This window comes from Sinocyclocheilus anshuiensis, unplaced genomic scaffold, assembly GCF_001515605.1.
Source record: "Sinocyclocheilus anshuiensis isolate Anshui unplaced genomic scaffold, SAMN03320099.WGS_v1.1 scaffold436, whole genome shotgun sequence".
NCBI lineage: Eukaryota > Metazoa > Chordata > Actinopteri > Cypriniformes > Cyprinidae > Sinocyclocheilus > Sinocyclocheilus anshuiensis.
In genome coordinates, this window is record NW_015560618.1 from 2,420,587 (window position 1) to 2,442,544 (window position 21,958).

Genomic DNA, 21,958 nt, shown 5'->3' on the forward strand with positions numbered 1-21,958 from the left:
TTTATTAAATAGATTTTTTTTATTAGAAACACTGATCTATAATAGAGAATATTTATAGATCGGTGATTTGAAATTATATTTTTCTATTCTTCCTTTGCTGAATTGAGAAATTAGTTTATTCGCATGCTTCACACACTTTTTTTGAATTTCCATTAGGAAAGGGTTAGGATGTTTGTGAAAATACATTTTGAAAGTACATTCATTTTTAACCCATAGACATAACAAATAAGTATTTATTATGTCTGTGTTTCAACCACCTTCCTCTTGGCTGAGAGTTAGCTGATTGGTGGAGACAAGCCGGAAGTGGCCTGACGCCATCGCGCTCTGTGAGCAGTCATAGAAAGCGCGCGAGGAGCAGAAGGGTTTACTGGTATGTTGCGTCTGTTTCACACACTTGACTTTTGTCATAAAACTTGACATAAAAACACAATAATCACTAACATATAGCTTCCGCTTGTCTGTTTTACATGTCTGCAGTGGTTTTAAGGAGCTATTGGTATCGGTCGCGTGTCCGTTAACATTTTAGCAGAAAGCGAATTTCAGTGTGACATTAGTTTTTATAAAACCTAAGTTAATGTTGTACCTGCCCAGTATCTCACAGTAAATTTGCTGTATTGAAGTTTCCGAAGTCGCCTCGAGCGATGTCTCAAGTGGTTTCGTTTTCATGTTTTGATTTAATTTGAATTAACGTTACGTTTCATTTTGCGCTCAAATGGTCTGTTAGTAGCCTATAACAAAACTAACTATTTATGTTGAATTGTGTTACTGAATATCCTATATTTCGTTATACGACGTGCCTGGCACGACGTACGAAAGAGCATAACGATTTTCTGTGGAAACAGCCGTGATAGCATCACTTATATCACCTTACCTTTCGTGGTTTTGTCTTGGTTTCTGTGATCGTGATCAGTTTTGTCAGGTCTGTGTGACAAGGACAGCTCAATGTCAAATCAAAACCAGAACAATACCAAAACATGCCAGTCTATGTTATGCATTTTCAGATTTTTTTTTTTTGTAGGCTCTCTGTACAATGCAAGTAACTGCAATAAATATATAAGGTTTCAGCTTACACTGTTCTATCTGTAAATTTGCCATGTTATAATCAGAACCACTGTTGATTTGTCTGTTTTCTTAAAAGATGTATCCAGCCTACATGCTCTGACTTGGCTATTGGTCAAACATTCTTATAATAATCCTCAAACCACACGACAAACAAAACGGCAATTTAAAAACAACCTAAATGCAGTCCACCTTTGCTTTAACAAATGCACATTTTGTCATCTTGATTGTGACAACTAAAAGGAAATTACAACTTTTTATCTCACAATTCAGATGTTTTTCTTGCAATTCATCTTTTTTTTCGTAGAACTGCAAGATATAAACTCAGAATTGCAAGGTATAAGTCGCAATTACCTTTTTTTCTTCTGTGGCTGAAACAGCAAGTGAGAAAAAAGTCGGAGATATACATTTGGAATTGCAAGTAAAAAAAATATCAGAATTATGAGTTTATACCTCACAATTCTTTTTTTTCTCAGAATTGCAAGAAACATAGTCTGAAATTTGTGAGATAAAGTTGCAATTACCTTTTAAAAAAATGTTATTGAAGGAAATGGGTTTGTTTATGTGTTATAGATCTTACTGTAAACTGGATCTTTCTCTGGTGACACATGCAGGATTTCTCCAGTCATTTAGTCTGCTTAAACCCGTCCGCACGAACTCGCATTCATCTGCTTCCATATTTGGGTGCAGTGCCCACGTTTCAAAATCCAATCAACAGCTGCTGCATCAAGCTTAGTCTCTGTCCTGCATTTGTACTTTTCCGATCATTCGTTACACTCAGATCTAATACAGAAGAAAAGATCTGTTGCACCTTTAAAGGAACACTCCACTATTTTTGAAAATAGGCTAATTTTCCAACTCTGCCAAAATCACAACTTTTCATTTTCCGTCGGTCTTAGTACACGATGTAACTACAGAAGAGTCAAGTTTTAAATAGGAAAAATATCGAAACTCTTTGGTCATTTTTGAGCGAGATGCTAACGGTCTAATCAGATTCAATGATCTATGCTAAGCTACAGCTAAAAGTGCTACCGCCAGACCCGGAGATCGGCTGAATGGATTCGAAAACGGTAAAACTCAACTGTTTAACTCTAGGGGAGTTGGAAAATTAGCCTATTTTCAAAAATAGTGGAGTGTTCCTTTAAGTGGTTACATTCATCTAATAAGATTTGGTGTGAATCGTTTTTAAGCTAAAACTAGAGACTTTATTTGCAACAAGACAAGGAAAACATACAAATGTACAAATTCCCACTTGTTGTTTGACCTCCTATTAAGTGACGTGGCAGTGTAATGACAATAAAGGATATAAATGACTGTGTTTATTCTGAAAGATAAATGTTTAATGTTTGTAGGAGATGTCGAAGAGGAAGAGCTGTAATTCAGGGCAGACGCCTGATAAGAGAAGCCGGTTATCCCAACCCGAGCCCTCTGAAGAGGATGAAACGGGCTACTTCAGTTCAGGAGATGTTATGAGCACATCACAGAGTGTAAGACTTGCGCAGCACAGTACAACTGTCTCGACTGCTCATTTTTGCTGTAAAATACCTTATGTGTAATACCTTATGCACATTCTGCATAGACTTTTGCTTGTGATGTCTCCAAACACATCTATGTATGTGTGTTTTCAGGTCACAGGTGAAGTGGGCATCATAGAGAGTATCTCTCTAAGGAACTTCATGTGTCACTCGATGCTTGGTCCCTTTGAATTTGGTCCAAACGTCAACTTTGTCGTAGGAAACAATGGAAGTAAGTCTATCCCCATATTTAATTTTTTAGTTGTATGAAAATAGAGTTTTCTGCGCATGGCAGTCATGGCAATGCTTTACCTGAATTGTGAAGTTTTAGTAACTGTTTTAGATTCAAAATCCAGACTACTTGTTTGAATCAGTCTGATGATTCTTCCATTGAATTAACTCATTGAACCAATTTGATGTTGAAAATAAAGTATCATACATGTTATTCACTCTTTTTTTAGCCTCATTTAACCTTGACGTTTTCCTCACCTGTTGTTGTTTTGTTTGTTTTTTTTGAGAGAGTAAAAAAGAACGTCACTTGCCTTGTTCAATAGAACAGCAAAACATTTTTGTATTTGCCATTCTTTTTTAAAGGACATTGTAATATGGTAAAATATAGTAATACATATTGCTAACATAAATGTGTGGCATAATGTAATAATCAAAGATTTAAAGCATTATTCAAAGACTTAAGGGATAGTTCACCCAAAAATGAAAATTCTGTCTTTAATTTCTCACCCTCATTTCATTCCAAACCCATAAGACCTTCGTTCATCTTCAGAACACAGATGAAGATATTTTTGATAAAATCCGAGAGATTTCTGACCCTGCATAGATAGCAATGCAACTGATATGTTCCCATACCCCGAAACATATTAAGGAGATCAGTAAAACAGTCCATGTGACATCGGTGGTTCAACCGCAATTTTAGGAAGCTACGAGAATACGTTTTGTGCATAAAGAAAACAAAAATAACAACTTTATTCAATAATTCAAACAGTGATATGAGCGTGAGTAATTAATGACAGAATTTACATTTTTGGGAGAACTACCGCTTTAAGGGGAAGTCGTGACCTAATGTTTAGAGAGTCGGACTTGTAACCCGAAGGTTGTGGGTTCGAGTCTCAGGTCCGGCAGGAATTGTCGGTGGGTGGGGTGAATTAACCAGCGCTCTCTCCACCCTCAATACCACAACTGAGGTGAGACCCTTGAGCAAGGCACCGAACCCCCAACTGCTCCCCGGGTGCCACAGCAATATGGCTGCCCACTGCTCCGGGTGTGTGTGTTCACTACTGTGTGTGTGCACTTGGATGGATTAAATGCAGAGCACTAATTCCGAGTATGGGTCACCATACTTGGCCACGTGTCACTTCACTTTCACTTCGCTTTTCACTTTAAGCGGTAAAATAAGTACACCATAGTCTGGACCACTAGGGGGCCACAGAACCCTGGTTGGGGAACATTGCAGCCATAAAAGTGTGCACTGTGCCTCAGAAATATTTCTTGCATCAAATTATAAGAGGCCACTAAGTTTGAACCTTGATCAACTGACAGCTGTTTGAAATAAACTAATTAAAGGAACAGTTCACCCAAAAATATGTTTTGTATGTACCCAATAAAATATTTGTATCACAAGTACAAGAATCTTTCGTATGTACAAAATATGGTCCTTTTTTATTTTGAAAGTAAAATTTTATAAAATATCTGTACTTGTTATGTTTTATTTATTATATTATATTGTTGATATATAATTTGTATCTACCATGTAATAGCCAGTGAAGTTGCAATGTCAATATATTTAAATACAACAACCAACTAACCACCAAAAAATGGGAATTTGCTGAAAATGTACTCACTCTCAGACTGTCCAAGAAGTTTTTTCCTCATTGGAACAGATTTGGAGAAATGTAGCATTACATCACTTGCTTATCAATGGATCCTCTGCAGTGAATGGGTGCCATCAGAATGAGAGTCCAAACAGCTGACATCACAATATTCCACAACACAGCTAAAGGCGTTCAATTATTGTTTTTTGTTTTTTTGTTTGTTTTTTTGCATATTTGTAATGAAATCAATCATTAAGGATTCACTGAAGTGGATTCATTGGTCAGCAAAAGATGTAATGCTGAATTTCTCCAAATCTGTTGAATTTGAAGGGGGGGGTTTAATGAAGTACTGTAGTTATCCATAATTTGGAAGCTCGATTACATAATCATGAATTTTTAAATAGGCATATCATTAACTATGATAAGAAGAAAACAATATATCAAGAGACTGTTGTTATTGCTTGTTATCAATGCTGACGAAGTTTTTATGACTTTTATTTATAGTTGTTTCATGTACATTTGTGTGTTAGGTGGAAAAAGTGCCGTGCTGACAGCTCTGATTGTAGCCCTGGGCGGTAAAGCTCACACCACGAACAGAGGCTCCTCACTCAAAGGATTTGTGAAGGAAAGAGAGAGGTACGACACACCTATCCGGATTTCACTGGGTGTAGTCACAGTCTATTTATAGTCTCTCACACTGTTTTTGTTTCTGGAATGTTTAGTTCTGCAGATGTGTCCATCACTCTGAGGAACAGGGGTCGTGATGCGTATAAGCCAGAAGTGTTTGGCCAGTCCATCATCGTAGATCTTCGTATTTCCAGCGAGGGAATGCGAACATATAAACTAAGAAGTAAAACAGGTATACTTACAAATACAGAAACCATTTCACCTTTGGGTACTCACTTACTTTGGGTAGTTTAAATTAGGACTGTGATTTTAAGACAAAGTTAACTCCAAAAAAAAAAAGAAAATTGTCATGATTTACTTACCCTTATGATGCTCCAAACCCATAAGATCCATGTTCATGTGCAAAACATAAATAATCATATTTTAAATGAAACCTGAGAGATTTCTTTCCTACCTTTGAAAGTGCATTCCCCAAAACTTTTGACACTTCAAAGAGTTCATAAAGACATTGTAAAAATAATCCATATGAATCGACCTGTTTAAAGGGATAGTTCACCCAAAAAAGAAAATTACCCCATGATTTACTCACTCTCAAGTCATCCTAGATAATCCGTGTATCATTCGTTTTTTTATTTAATATTGAAAGTAGAAAAATGAAAAAATGGCTCCTTTTTCGGGGGGTTTTTTTCCCCAAAAAAACGAGAATTCAAGTTAAAATTTTCGTTTTTCATTCAGGGATAGAAAAATTAATAAACAGCTTGAATATTCGATTTCTACATGTGGGCGGGAATTAAACGCCCCTTTCTGCTGATTGGTCAGCTGAAGATCAAACCGTGCCGTCAATTGCGATGGGTTAAATAATTACTCAATAAGCAGACAGACGTGACTACAGTCAAGCGCAGACCAGTATTGAAGTGCACAGGAAATAAGCAGCAGTCATAATTAAAGCAGTTTAAATATGTAGTTTAAATTATTATTGAGTACTACTGATTGCTGTTCACTTGGATTTTTTTCCCCATCGAGGGGAAATAACTTAATACTCTTGGTCATTAAATAGTCGTATGGTAAAATGTATATTTTTATTTGTGTAGCGGTGCATTCAAAATAACTACAAAATGCCATGCCTTTGAAAAATAAAGAGAACAGCAGAATGCGCTGCTTTAGCGCGTCGGTCTCCTTGAGCATCTTTCCGGCGCATGCCACAAACATGAACCACAGCGAATACTTGTCTTTTAAAAGGCTTCATTTAGATTATTTGATGTTAAATGCATCATATAAGTCACTTGTTTGGAATAAATCACAGTATGTATCATGATAAAAAAGCAACTTTACAGTCTAAAATACGGTAGGCTATAGCAAATTATTTCGCGGACCCCCTATCACTTTAAGAACTGCTGGTCTACACAGTAGAAAGCCCTGTCTAGACTCTGCTCCGGTACGAGTTGTGTCAAGCTATTCATTAGTCTGTTTGTTTGATGAAAAAATATGAAATGTAGTTGCAATAAATGCGTTAAGAATCTGTCCAACTGCAGCAGCGGAGGACTATTATTCTGCCTTGCAGAACTGTGAAAGAACTGATGATGGCACGGTTTGATCTTCGGCTGACCAATCAGCAGAAAGGGGCGTTTAATTCCCGCCCAATTGTAGAAATCGTATATTCAAGCTGTTTAATCATTTTTCTATCCCTGAACGAAAAACTAAAATTTAAGCTGAATTCTCATTTTTCGTTTTTTGGAAAAAACAAAAAAGGAGCATTTTTTTCATTTTTCTACTTTCAATATTAAATCAAAAAACGAATGATGCACGGATTCTAGATGTATATGACTTTCTTTTTTTCAGACAATTACAGTCAGAATTATATAAAAAAATGTCCTGGCTCTCCCAAGCTTTATAATGGCAGTGAATAGGGGTCGAGACTCGAGATTTTGAAACCCACAAAAAGTGCATCCATCCATCATAAAAAGGGGGTTAATAAAGGCGTTATATTTTTTTTACTAATTTTAGAGCAATTCAATCTTGACAGGCAGTTTATACATTTAATAGTGATTCATATAACAATTTCAGTTGAAATTGTTAATCTTTGTTTTCAACTCCATACTTTTAATGCTCCTAAAAATGTTACTTTGACACATCCCAAAATAACATTTGTGTCTGTGCTCTTGTGACAGAAGGCAAGTAAAGACTTGCTGAAAGCGCTTGTAATTAAAGCCAGCATCTAATTCTTTCCTGATGTGTAATTGACAGTCAGTCGAGTCAGATGTGCACATATGCACAGCATATGTGGCATCTGTGGTGCTCCGCTGGTTTTGCTTTAGACTGGATATCAAGTGCCAAAGTTGTCACTTGTCAGTCATACCAAATTATGGTTTCATGCCCAGTATTTCACTGCAGAGAACACACTGTGGTTGGTACGAACCATGTTTATACTCTTTAGTGAACCTGTATTTGTTGTAGTCTGGGTTATATTTATTTAACCTTGCGTAGTTTTGTTCATGGGGTTTGAGGATGAGGGCAAGTCACGCAACCTGTCCATGGTGACATCTGCCTAATTTAGTTGGCTTCTACCACATGACAGATGAGTTAGATCAATAATCTGACAATTTGATTTGCCTGTCTCCCAGGTCGCTTAGTGTCATCAAAAAAGGAAGAACTGATCTCCATTTTGGATCACTTTAACATCCAGGTATGGCTAAAGATCCTCCCAATTCTCTAAATGTATGCTAACAAAACTATTTAAATGATCTGTTTTGATTTATCTGATTGGTTTTTCATCCTCAGGTGGACAATCCGGTCTCTATCCTAACTCAGGAAATGAGTAAACACTTCCTCCACTCCAAAGGAGAGGGCGACAAATATAAAGTGAGACTTTGTGTGTGTTTGTGCATTTGTTTCTCTTATAACAAATACAAACTTGAAATTTGCTTTGCTTTTTTTCTTTAGTTTTTCATGAAGGTCACTCAGCTTGATCAGATGAAAGAAGATTACAGCTACATCATGAAGACCAAGACCATGACCCAGAATACAGTGGAGAAGCACAGGGAGGTAAGTGCTGAAATAATCACATTTACATAGTGGTTTATGTAACTGAACTGAAATTATGTATTGGATGGAGCATCTTTGGAAACAGTATCTGATTGGATTGCTAAACTAGATGCTCTTTAAGATGGCAATATAGTTTTCTTTCACTCTCTGGTTTCTGGCACACCATTTCTTCTCACACAGACTCTACAAGAGCTGAAGAGAAAGTACCATGAGAAAGAAGAGCGCTATAAAAGTCTGGCTTCACTTGATGAAATGCAGAAGAAGTTGGATGAGCTGAAGAATCAGATGGCCTGGGCTCTGGTTAGGAATCACTGCCAGCATAACATGAACTGTGACTGCATGGCTCAAATCAAAATGAACACAACAATACTATCATTTCCTAATCAGATTTGATCACTTTCATATTATAATCGTATAATCTTTGCAATGGTAAACTGTGGTTCTTATACTTTTAATGGCACATTTCTGTTGAGTGGCACGTAATGCACAGCATGATTGACAAACGAATGGATTTTTTAATGATTCAGTCAGAATGACTCAGAATTCATTTGTTTTAATCAGTGTAACAACTCATTCACTGATTACTCCCTGAGCAGGGGAAATCCGTTGAAGTTTACTTCACCTCGGAACATTCATTCATGTATTTGTGCTGCGCCGCTGCCTGCAGCGTCATCACACACAGACGAGTGTGACATCATATACCTCTGTAAATAAATACAATTTAAATTCACGTCTCGCACACTGGTGACTGAATATTGTCTGGAGTTTCTGTGGTCCAGTTTCCTCTAGTGTTCATGAAGCCACACATTTGACTACAAGATAGTTTGGGCAAGATTTCAGCTTTTCCTGCCTAAGTATGAATTTTTGGCCAGAATGAGACTGATGAGACTTTAAATCAGTCAAATCTCTTTTTTTTTTTTTTTCACAGTTTAGGGGCAGGGTTTCGCACACTTGTAATGCCCTTTGAATTGAACATATGGGGGTGAGGACTGGAATTGGGAACCGCTGGGATAGACCATTTGCAACAGTAGGCCAATTGCTAGGACATTGCAAACATAAATTTGCTCTTGGCCACAGCAGATCACGACTTTAGCACCATTGATATTCTAACTCTCATACTGCCATCTTTCAGCAACCCTCAAAGCTTTTTGCTGTTATTACAGAACTCTGTTGGGTTGTGCACAGCCAGCAGCCCTAGTTACTTTATTGAAGAAAATTCTTAGTGAACATCAGGGGCAGGTTTAGCAGAAATACATTATTCCACAGTATAGATTCACATTCAAGTAGCTTCATTGGCATGAAAAAAAAAAACTTTACATTTCCAAAGCACTGGTAACATAAAATTACAGACACTTTTAAACACACAAAAAGTTATATAAAGTGAGAAGTGAGAAAGAACAGGCAAAAAAAGTATGCAATGAGTGTTGATGTTATTGTGAAGTTGGTGGTCCTGTTGCACAACACCTGGCAGCCATGTTTGCGCTTGCTGAGGTTTCTCCTAGCAGATGTGGGAGTTTGTTCTTGATATAGACTGACATGAAAATATTCAAGTAATGGCACAACAGTCAAACGCTTGTATTAAAAACACCTAAAACATTTGTACAAATTATTTTCAAATAACCTACTACAAAGTGCTTAAAACAAAAGTTGAATAACGTTCAAATATTTGATGCTGCAAACCAATAAGTTTCTTAATCAGACATGCTCAAGAGTTGCTTAAAAACAGCCAATTTTGCCTTGTTTTCGTCTAATTTTTACAATAAGATTCATTTGTCAACACATTACCAATTTATAATTGCAATGGCATGATTTTGGGTTTTCAGCTTTTTTACTGCAAATTAACACTAGATGTACAACCCTCAAAGCTTTTTGCTGTTATTACAGAACTCTGTTGGGTTGTGCACAGCCAGCAGCCCTAGTTACTTTATTGAAGAAAATTCTTAGTGAACATCTAATTATGTTTGATTCACAGTAATGTGCAGTGTGTCTATTTTGGGTGTTGTTTGTTTGTAGGGGAAAGTTCAGGAGGCCAACAGGATATTGGGACAGTTGAGCAGATGTGGGAGTTTGTTCTTGATATAGACTGACATGAAAATATTCAAGTAATGGCACAACAGTCAAACGCTTGTATTAAAAACACCTAAAACATTTGTACAAATTATTTTCAAATAACCTACTACAAAGTGCTTAAAACAAAAGTTGAATAACGTTCAAATATTTGATGCTGCAAACCAATAAGTTTCTTAATCAGACATGCTCAAGAGTTGCTTAAAAACAGCCAATTTTGCCTTGTTTTCGTCTAATTTTTACAATAAGATTCATTTGTCAACACATTACCAATTTATAATTGCAATGGCATGATTTTGGGTTTTCAGCTTTTTTACTGCAAATTAACACTAGATGTACAATCAGGTTTGGCACACCAAGATTTCCTGCTAATTCTTACTGCGTTTTGATAACAATGAGAAATACTCAGAAATCCAAAGAAGAAAAACAGCTACAGTTATGCAGCTTATGTACATTAATGGGCTCATGGAAAGTGTGAAGATTATTAGGATTTATGTATTTTTCTTCCATAATGACATAGATTAGACCAGCGGTTCCCAATTGGGACATATTCCATTAGGATTTAGTGCTTTTAACAAGCCACCAATAGAAGGCAACCAAACAGGCACCATTACAGTGACCATTAAAACCAATACAAGTCCCATTATAACCAGTAAAACCATTACAAATGTTGTGATGGTGTCTATTGTTTTTTTTTTTTTTTTTTCACTTGGTTTAGGCTGGTCTTCATCGTAAAAAGACTAACTTGAGAGACCTTGAAAAGGATAAAGATCAGCTTAACAAGCGGATCCGAGAACTCAAACACAGGTACTTCAAAAGTGTATCGAAAGGAAACAACGTTACGTAACATTATCCTTGTACAATTTCCAGCTGTTTCATTATGACCCAACTTGTCCTCTCTGTCCAGCATAAGTCAGACGAACTCAACTGACACTCATGCTCGTGTGGAGAAGATGAATCACATTCAGGCTGAGCTGGAACAACTAAATTTCCAGGACTCCACTCTGACTCAGCAGATTGATCAGCTTAAACAGGCCTGCTCCACAGCTAAAGACAGACTGGGTAAAATGAGGTTAGTGCAGTTCTGGGTGAAAGTCTTTTCTATACACAGGGATCCCACTATGATGTTTAGAATATCTGGGAATTTTACAATTTTCATGCCTGGAAAAAGTCACACCATTTATTAATATTAGTCATGGATGTAAATAAAGAAATATGTAAATGGTATATGGTATTGTTTTTTTAGTTATGTCAGCTAGAAATAAAGTCCCCATAGGGATTTTTTTTTTTTTTAAAGGTCTTAATTAAAAGGTTTTAAGCTTTGAACCAAACCAGCTATTAGGATGAAATTGCAACATTACAAACTTCAAATTAAAGCAAAATTGTTTCAAATTGGACAAAAAGTCAAAGGTACAAGACTGTGTACATAATGGCTTTAATGAGAGAAAGAACTACCATCCCATAAAGCATTGTGCATGCCGTAATTGAATTAAAATTGGTGGAGAAATATGAAACTATTGACTTAAAGATGCTGATTATACATATGGAGACAATATATTTTACATTTACTGCAAAATATGAATGTTATGCTTAGGGATACTGGCCCTACATCATTCACAGTGCTTTATGGGAGTTGGCGGCACTAAAGTGTTCTTTTTTTTGCTGTGATTTACAATTCTCTGATAGGTGGAGATTTCTCTGCAGAATCATGGTTAATGTAGTTTTTCACTAGGAATTCTGCTTTTGAACACAATTATTTAAGAAATAAGTTGAAATAATGCTGTTTCAACAGAAGCGTATACCATCGATTAACCACCTCTGAGCTCACAGTAAGCCTTAAAAAGTCTTAAAGTTATCATTCAAAATAAAATTTTCTATGGAGAAAATGAATATGATTTTTTTAGTTCTGAAACCCGACTGTTCCACTCTATTACTGGCACTGATAATGGGAAGTCCCAGCAGATTTTCTTGCTTTCATTGAAATTATGATCACATAATTCATAATAAAAAATATTACCGAATTAAAATAGAAAAAAGGTAAAAAAAAATTTTACAAATTGAAAAAAGAAGCATTTCACTAGTGGTCCCAAACTTCTGGGTTGACTGGATCTTAAATGTACACCAAATGTCCTTGTTTCTAATTCTAATTCTTATTTTATCTTTATCTCACTTTGTCTATCTTGCAATCTTCCTTTTCTCTTCATTTTGTAGCCGTGAAAAGCAGGACCTGCTGCGTGCGATGGAATCTAAACGACGTGACCTGGCTGCAATGGAAAGCAGTCGAGAAAACCGACTTTGTCGCTTTGGTGAGCATATGCCAGCACTGCTAAGGGCTATAGATGAGGCTGACCAGCGGGGTCAGTTCAGGAAGAAACCTGTAGGACCGCTCGGTAAGTATCCTGAACCTCAGAATTCAGATTCGGGGGTTCAAATTTACTTTTAAAATAAATTTGATGTTAAATTTGATTAGTCATCACTTCTGGAGAAAAATAGGGCAGTCACTGGGCAGGGATGAAACTTTCTGGTGCCCATGTGTTCATGTACACAATGAAATAATCTATACTTTGAAAGGTTGTGTGTTTTGTCAAAATTGAAGTAAACTTTGGGCTTTAGGAGAAACAGTGTCATATGGAAGTTTGTTGTTTACTGGTTATTTTGTTTCTAGGATTCTGTGTATGTCTGCGGGATCCAGAGCTGGGTCTTGCAGTGGAGTGTTGTCTGAAGGCTCTGATGTTAGCTTTCTGTTGCGATAACCACGCTGACGAGAGAGAGTTACAGAGAATCATGAGTCGCCACTTCCAGCAGGGAAGACGACCTCAGATCATCGTCAGCACGTTTACCAACACGGTCTATGATGTCAGGGGCAGGTAGCTAGAGATCACCTGACCTGATAACTAATTTAGGAATGATTACCACTGTTTTCTGCCTTATTTTAATTATTGTATTATCTGGTATTGTATCTGGTGTCATTGTATTAAAAGCTATTAATAAAATGGTAAATCCACATTTACCAGTTGATCTAAAGTTATTGTGTAAAAAGTCAGGAAAAACCAGAGCTGATGACCCACTTGATTGTTTTTCCTTACTAATGTAATTTAGAAAGTTTCAGCTTGTAGGTTTCTAGCCAAACTTCACATCTTTGGTTTGTAGCCAATATAAGTTGATCTGTCAAAGCACAAAAGAAAACGTGTATGGTTGAAAAAATTAATTAAATATTTTCTCTTTTTTTATTGGTTTTCAGGGCAGTCAATCACCATGAATATCCAACTGTGCTCCAGGCACTTGACATTGAGAATCCAGTTGTGGCCAACTGCTTGATAGACATGAGGGGAATTGAAACCATTCTGCTCATCAAGGTAAGACCATGAGGAGGCCGACGAGCATTTCCCTGTTTGATCATAATGTGTTTCCACATCCTGTGAAGTGAAGAGCTCTGTTCAACTCTGCTTTGATTTTCCCACAGAACGCTAAAGATGCGAGAAGGGTCATGCAGAGTGAAGACCGACCACGCAACTGCAGGGAGGCCTTCACGCGTGAGGGGGACCAGGTCTACTATAACCGTTACTACTCCTCCGAACAGAACAGAGCACTCTACCTCAGCAGAGATGTCGAAGAGGAAATCAGGTTTGAAAATATGAAATCCATTTTTGAGATGTCTGGATTCTTTTCAGTGCATGGCAAAAAGAAATCAATTGACCGTTCGCAAAGACCCGCCCACCCTTAGTTACTGTTGCTATCCCCGACAAACAATGCCGCTCTCACACTACAAATCATGTTCTCACGCAGTGAAAAATACATTGCACATCAAAGAGGAAACTGACAACACCGACAGACAAGCAGGTTAGAGCAGAGCAGCGTGAGACTAGTTAAAGGGATAGTTCACCCAAAAATTTAAATTCTGTCATTAATTGACCGTTCGCAAAGACCCGCCATCCTTAGTTACTGTTGCCATCCCCGACAAACAATGCCGCTCTCACACTACAAATCATGTTCTCACGCAGTGAAAAATACATTGCACATCAAAGAGGAAACTGACAACACCGACAGACAAGCAGGTTAGAGCAGAGCAGGTTGCTTCTGGTATGAAACAAGGTCTCAGGACTCTCATCTTTCAAATTTTGTCATTTTTAAAGAAATTCAAACAAAAAATACAGTTTTGTGGCTCTTTCATGTGTCGTAACAGATCGCTGTATTGCCTCAGTTCAAACACGTGTTCCTATCGTCTTTTATGTACTTAAACATGAATAAACATCAGAACATATTTTATTTCAACTGCGGAACACACATTTTTTCAAGTTTAAGTCCACTGAAGTTAATCTACTCTCCTGTCTGATTTGTGGTTAAGGCTAGAAGGGATACAGCTGCGGCTACTGGGCATGTGCACACCAATAAAGCGTAATTTTGGTCACACTGTACTAGGGCTGGACGATATGGCCAAAATTTATATCACGATATATTTCTTAATTTCGGTCGATACGATATAATTCCGATATCGATATGAACACTATGTACAACAACAATTACTGTTTTTGCATTATTGTTTAGGGTTGGGGTAGGTGTAGACATTAATAAAACACAATCTAACCACCTTTTTCTGACAACAGAAGTCTCGCCCGACTGGAACGGTGCTTTATATTTCCGGTCTCTGGTGTTTCTATTCACATTTACATATTTTCTGAGCCGACAATATAACATGAAACCTATGAAAATGGTTTTAAAAAGCACATGGCGCCATAGTTTCATCACTTTACAGTGTCGCAATGACTGTCTTTTGCAGTAAAGGACCTGTCATAGTTTAATGAGTGGGAAGATGACATGAAGCGACGCAAGGTTAACTGCATTGAAAACAGATGAGCGCACATATGCATATACAGACAGCTCCCGATCGGGACAAAGTTCATGGGATATTGTCCACAAAATGATAAGAGCACACATTTTAACATATTTTATTATTTCACAGTCACACTCAGTATTTCATTCTTTAAATTAAATTTAAAATTAAGCTAAATTCCTTTAGCTTATTGCCGTTACTGTGGCAGCCAACAACAGCACAGCTTAACCCTGCGCACATTTTTATATTAAAAAAATGCTTAAATATAAAAACTGAAAAAGTTTCAATTCAGTCTATCTTTTTTACCCCGTTTTAACATGAATTTCTATGGAGACGGGCCATAGCTGTCGGACAAGATGGCGGATAGCAACGGCGACACATAATATCCGTGTTCTGATTGATCAGATTGCCTGTCAATCAAGCTTTTTGCGAACGGTCAATTATTTACCACAATTTAGGTCTTTAGTTTTTCTAAATTCTTAACTTGAGACCGAAATTTCTACATGCGACATATTTTGGCCTAAAGCATGGGGCCTAGTGGCAACACTGTCTTGTTTTACAGTCATAAATAAATGGATAAGATGGAAAAACAACAGACTACTTGAGACGACAGAAGAATTATTATTTCCAGCTGATGAGTGATAAAAACGTTGACAGCTATTCAAAATCCAGCCAACTTAAAAAACTTGAGCATTTAAAGCAGCATACGACAGAACTGCAATAGACAATTATAAACTGATGGGTCTGATGGTATGTCTGAGTGTGATGCATCTTATCAGTAACATTATCTGTAACATAATGTTAACTCTATATTTATATTTAACTCTATCTTTAACTTGTACCATCAAGAATATCAGGCCCTTTCTTTCGGAACATGCTTCACAACTCCTTGTTCAAGCTCTTGTTCTGTCCAGGCTGGACTATTGCAATGCTCTCTTGGCAGGTCTTCCAGCCAGTTCTATCAAACCTTTACAATTAATCCAGAATGCGGCAGCAAGATGAATTTTTAATGAGCCAAAAAGCATGTCACACCTCTGTTTATCAATTTGCACTGGCTACCAATAGCTGCTCGCATTAAATTCAAGGCATTAATGTTTGCCTACAAAACCACCACTGGCTCTGCACCCCTTTACCTAAATTCATTACTTCAGACTTATGTGCCCTCTAGAAGCTTGCGTTCAGCAAGTAAACGTCGCTTTATTGTGTCATCCCAAAGAGGCACAAAATTTAATTCTATTCTTTAAAAAAAAAACTTGCCCCTTTTAGACTTCCACTCTATTCATTTACTAACTACTTGTTTTCTTTAAAAAAAAAACAACAGCTTCTCTAATCTTTTTGTATTCTATCTATTTGTTTTCTTTTTTATTTATTATATAATTAAAAATACCTTGCTACATGTACTGCGTTAAGCTAACTGAGATTTGTTATAGCACTTGCATATCATTGCTCTTTTGTTGATTTTGATTGCTTCCATTGTCCTCATTTGTAAGTCACTTTGGATAAAAGCGTCTGCTAAATGACTAAATGTAATGTAATGTAAATATGAATCGCAATTCCGTTTTCTAACATTTCTAATGGAATCACAAGTTTCAAAATCAGTGTTCTAAAGCAGCGGCTCTTAATCCTGTTCCTCGCGTCCCCTGCTCTGCACTCTCTCTCTCTCTCTCTCTGTTCCAATTATACACTTTTTGTATAGACAGACAGATATTTTTCACATAGCTACAAGAAGCGTTAAACATGGATGCACATGCGGTTGCCGTGGTAGCGAGCAGTACTTGCTGTCAAACCCTTCTTACTGTTACAAAATAAACAATTTACAAAAATGCTACAACACAATCATGTATTCTGCTGTATTAAAGCTTTAATCAGGATAAAACTGTATATTAGAAGCTAACATAAGCACTAGCATTTACAAGTAACAGCGCATCTAAAAGTATGAGACAACAACAAACAAAAAAACACACCATTCTGAAACGTCCTGTAAGAGCCGTGCTTGCACAGGTTCTGTGCGATCCTCTTCACTAATATTCTCTGGGTCTCATTCGGGCTCAAATTGATAAGCAATATTGATGACGCCATTGTTTACAATACAACCGGAGCACGTGCAACTGAGCTGAGGGGGCGTGACGTTTAGACGTGCAGTAGGCGGTTTAACGAATTACAATACATTGAGCCAGTTGACCAATCTGAGCCCATCGCGTATTTATGACGCGGAGCACGTGCCACTGAGCTGAGGGGGCGTGACGTTTAGACGTGCAGTAGGCGGTTTAACGAATCACAATACATTGAGCCAGTTGACCAATCTGAGCCCATCGCGTATTTATGACGAAAGGGCTTCATAAAACCAGGAAATCATCAGAGCGTTAATCGGAGAAGGGACAGAGCGGTGTAGAATAAAAGTAAATTATGTGAAACAATGCGTTTTTTTTTTAAAACAAAGCATTAACTCATGTTAGACTGCACCCCATAAACACAATCAAGCCTAGAAAAAAAGCAGTCAACCGCCCCTTTAACTTTTGAATGGTAACAGTTTAAAATTCAAACTGTATCTTCTTTGTCAAGCCAACACTAATTCAACATGTCAAACCAACATTCAACATGATCATTTAATTGTACATTGTCCAGCCTCCCATCTGCACTGAGACATTACCTTTTTTTGTACCCCCATATTTTTATTTTATTTGGATATTTTTCATTCATTTTGATGTTGGCTTGGATTTAGAATTCATATTCATGTGGACAGTTTTCTATTTATCTGATCAACAACCAAGAAAGATCAAAACCTTTTTTTTTTTCTTGGTTCTGCAGACATTTGCAATCTGCTTTACATGCCCAGAGAACACATTTGGATCGCTTTCAGCAGGACATGCAGCAGGTCACTGAGGACGAGAAGCAGAACCAAACTCTTCTTCGCAGAGCCTATGAAGAACACAAGAAAGCCCAGGTCATTAAATACCTGCCGTGCACAGACCACATCATAGCATTTTAACCAAATATGTTCTAATATGTATTTTTTGTTTATTTTGACTAACAGGAACGTTGTCGGAAGCTTCAAGCAGAGCTGACAGAATTGCAAAATGTTGAGGAACCTCAGTCAGAAGATTTGAAACCTTTGGTAATAAACAGATTCACTCAATATAAACATAAATGTTTCTGTGTCTAACTATGGCTCTGTGTTCAGGAAGAGGACCTGGAGGAGCTCAGCAGCCGAATAAGTATGTGTAGAGAGGAATTTGAAGCTGCGCGGAATCAGGTGCTGACACACAAGAGGGAATATGAGGAGGCTGAGCAGCTCTCCCGGCAGCAGAGGGAAGCTTTTAACAGCATCGCAGAGGAAGCTGAGCCCATTAAGGTTAGAGAAGAAGTCAAGAGTGTGTGTAACATCATCAGTGGACAGCTTTTAACCGCCAGAGTCCTAATTCCTCTTAGCTAATGTTTAAAAATGGCAGACTGTCAAGCTTTAAAATAAGGATCATGAGCTTCAAGTTCACTACTGAACAGTCCACAACAGCACACATTCTTAATTATCAATGTGTGCAATCTAGTAAACAGTTTTGTTTTTACGTGATTTCTTGTAGGAGCAATTGAGCAACAGTGATCAGGAGTTGGAGAGGAGTAAACATCATAAAAAACACTATGAAGAGAAGCGGAAAGCCCATGTGGACATGATTGAGACACAAAAGAAGAACTTGAATGAGAAGGACCAGCTGTTACAGGTGACCAAACCCTGACATCTTACACTGATCCATTAGATATGAAAAGATTTGCGTTTGTTTGACTGAATCTATTTTTGACAGGCTTCCATAGCGAAAGCCTTAGAAATTTGCCCAGAGCTCTTGGATGTGAGGAGAACAGCGAAGAGTTTGGACAGCGAGATCAGCCGCCTCAGACACAAGATCAACACACAGCAGGACCAACAAGGACACAGAGACACTATCGTCAGGTACATAGACACAGTCTCCAGCTGTCAAACAAATGAGACCGGGTGGTATTTCACCCCAAAATCAAAAGAAAGAAACAAGAAATTATATTTAATGTGAAGAAAAAATAAGCCTATTTTCAGGACCATTAAAGGTTATTTTAATATATAAAATAATTTTGATATATAAATTTATATTTACTGAAATTTACTCGAGTTTGTTCATCAGAAAATATTTTGAGAAATTTAGCATTACATCACTTGCTCAGCAATTGATCCTTTGCAGGAAATGGGTGCCGTCAGAATGAGAGTTCAAACAGCTGATAAAAACATAATAATCCGCAAGTAATCCACACCACTCCAGTCTATCAATTAATGATTTGTGAAGTGAAAAGCTGTTTTTAATAAAAAATACAACAACTAGAATTAAAATGATTTTTAACATCAAACGAGTGCTCTACTATAATACTGCTTTCTCAAGAGAAAAATTCACCTTATCTGAATCAAGAGAGAAATGTGCATTTACAAGCAAAAACAGCCCAAAGCAATTCTAAACATATATGTGAGATTGCAAAAGGAGATGGATTTTATTCCACTGGAGGAAGTGTTATTATGGATTATGGACTCTATTTTAGCCGAAAGCATTGGTATAAAGTTAAAACACTAATGATGGAATTGTTTCTTACAAACATGCAGCTTTTTGCTTCACAAGCTGTTAATTGATGGACTGGAGTGGTGTGGATTATTATGATGTTTTTATCAGCTGACTCTCATTCTGACGGCACCCATTCACAGCATAGGATCCATTAGTGGGCAATTGATGTAATGCTAAATTTCTAAACTCTGTTCTAAAGTAGAAACAAACTCATCTACATCTTGCATGTCTTACAGTTTTGCAGGATATTTAAACATATTTCCTCTCTGATTCTCCCCTCAATTCTTAAAATAAACTGTTTGTGATATTTATACTAATATATAACATGGTATATGAATATAATAATTAGGGATGCCACCATAAACTCGCTGTTCTGGCACGGGGCCAACTACCATCGCCCCATGGACCTCCCAGACACCAAGGGACTGTGCTGGAGGGAAGGAATCCTCCGGTGTCTGGAGAGCGTCCTGCCCCGAGCCAGAACCAGCCCGCCGGCCGCAGTAAACAGTTTTGTTTTTACGTGATTTCTTGTAGGAGCAATTGAGCAACAGTGATCAGGAGTTGGAGAGGAGTAAACATCATAAAAAACACTATGAAGAGAAGCGGAAAGCCCATGTGGACATGATTGAGACACAAAAGAAGAACTTGAATGAGAAGGACCAGCTGTTACAGGTGACCAAACCCTGACATCTTACACTGATCCATTAGATATGAAAAGATTTGCGTTTGTTTGACTGAATCTATTTTTGACAGGCTTCCATAGCGAAAGCCTTAGAAATTTGCCCAGAGCTCTTGGATGTGAGGAGAACAGCGAAGAGTTTGGACAGCGAGATCAGCCGCCTCAGACACAAGATCAACACACAGCAGGACCAACAAGGACACAGAGACACTATCGTCAGGTACATAGACACAGTCTCCAGCTGTCAAACAAATGAGACCGGGTGGTATTTCACCCCAAAATCAAAAGAAAGAAACAAGAAATTATATTTAATGTGAAGAAAAAATAAGCCTATTTTCAGGACCATTAAAGGTTATTTTAATATATAAAATAATTTTGATATATAAATTTATATTTACTGAAATTTACTCGAGTTTGTTCATCAGAAAATATTTTGAGAAATTTAGCATTACATCACTTGCTCAGCAATTGATCCTTTGCAGGAAATGGGTGCCGTCAGAATGAGAGTTCAAACAGCTGATAAAAACATAATAATCCGCAAGTAATCCACACCACTCCAGTCTATCAATTAATGATTTGTGAAGTGAAAAGCTGTTTTTAATAAAAAATACAACAACTAGAATTAAAATGATTTTTAACATCAAACGAGTGCTCTACTATAATACTGCTTTCTCAAGAGAAAAATTCACCTTATCTGAATCAAGAGAGAAATGTGCATTTACAAGCAAAAACAGCCCAAAGCAATTCTAAACATATATGTGAGATTGCAAAAGGAGATGGATTTTATTCCACTGGAGGAAGTGTTATTATGGATTATGGACTCTATTTTAGCCGAAAGCATTGGTATAAAGTTAAAACACTAATGATGGAATTGTTTCTTACAAACATGCAGCTTTTTGCTTCACAAGCTGTTAATTGATGGACTGGAGTGGTGTGGATTATTATGATGTTTTTATCAGCTGACTCTCATTCTGACGGCACCCATTCACAGCATAGGATCCATTAGTGGGCAATTGATGTAATGCTAAATTTCTAAACTCTGTTCTAAAGTAGAAACAAACTCATCTACATCTTGCATGTCTTACAGTTTTGCAGGATATTTAAACATATTTCCTCTCTGATTCTCCCCTCAATTCTTAAAATAAACTGTTTGTGATATTTATACTAATATATAACATGGTATATGAATATAATAATTAGGGATGCCACCATAAACTCGCTGTTCTGGCACGGGGCCAACTACCATCGCCCCATGGACCTCCCAGACACCAAGGGACTGTGCTGGAGGGAAGGAATCCTCCGGTGTCTGGAGAGCGTCCTGCCCCGAGCCAGAACCAGCCCGCCGGCCGCTGCGAAGTCAAGCCCGCCGCCGTCCGTGGCTCACCCAAGTCAGCCGGCAGATAATATGGCAAGCCCTCTAAACATTAATATGGCAAGCCCGCCGGACCTTAATGTGGCAAGCCCGCCAGACGTTAATGTGGCAAGCCTGCCGGACTATAATATGGCAAGCCCAGCGAACATTAATATGGCAAGGCCGCCAAGCGTTCATGTGGGCCCAGTGTCGGTTCCAGCCCCAGTGCCTGCTCCTCGTAAGCGCCTTCCAGAGCACCCTCCAGTGCCCGCTCCTCGTAAGCGCCTTCCAGAGCGCCCTCAAGTGCCCGTTCCCCCAGAGCTCGCTCCAGTGTCGGCTCCAGCCCCAGAGCTCGCTCCAGTGTCGGCTCCAGCCCCAGAGCTCGCTC

At 37.8% G+C, this 21,958-nt stretch overlaps 1 protein-coding gene across 1 annotated transcript in view; it reads left to right on the top strand.

Moving 5' to 3' along the window:
- Positions 1-285: 285 nt before the first annotated feature.
- Positions 286-21,958, top strand: part of LOC107681697 (structural maintenance of chromosomes protein 6-like) — a 24,728-nt gene continuing 3,055 nt past the window's right edge. Inside the window, exons 1-22 of the mRNA XM_016478010.1 lie at positions 286-370; positions 2,412-2,546; positions 2,688-2,805; positions 4,930-5,035; positions 5,122-5,258; positions 7,648-7,709; positions 7,805-7,885; positions 7,967-8,068; positions 8,249-8,425; positions 10,854-10,942; positions 11,043-11,207; positions 12,347-12,525; positions 12,801-13,002; positions 13,377-13,491; positions 13,599-13,759; positions 17,775-17,910; positions 18,001-18,081; positions 18,148-18,318; positions 18,545-18,682; positions 18,764-18,904; positions 20,075-20,212; positions 20,294-20,439. Of these exons, the coding sequence (XP_016333496.1) occupies positions 2,415-2,546; positions 2,688-2,805; positions 4,930-5,035; positions 5,122-5,258; positions 7,648-7,709; positions 7,805-7,885; positions 7,967-8,068; positions 8,249-8,425; positions 10,854-10,942; positions 11,043-11,207; positions 12,347-12,525; positions 12,801-13,002; positions 13,377-13,491; positions 13,599-13,759; positions 17,775-17,910; positions 18,001-18,081; positions 18,148-18,318; positions 18,545-18,682; positions 18,764-18,904; positions 20,075-20,212; positions 20,294-20,439 (2,777 nt within the window). The 5' untranslated portion in view covers positions 286-370; positions 2,412-2,414. The remainder of the gene's footprint in view (positions 371-2,411; positions 2,547-2,687; positions 2,806-4,929; positions 5,036-5,121; positions 5,259-7,647; positions 7,710-7,804; positions 7,886-7,966; positions 8,069-8,248; positions 8,426-10,853; positions 10,943-11,042; positions 11,208-12,346; positions 12,526-12,800; positions 13,003-13,376; positions 13,492-13,598; positions 13,760-17,774; positions 17,911-18,000; positions 18,082-18,147; positions 18,319-18,544; positions 18,683-18,763; positions 18,905-20,074; positions 20,213-20,293; positions 20,440-21,958) is intronic.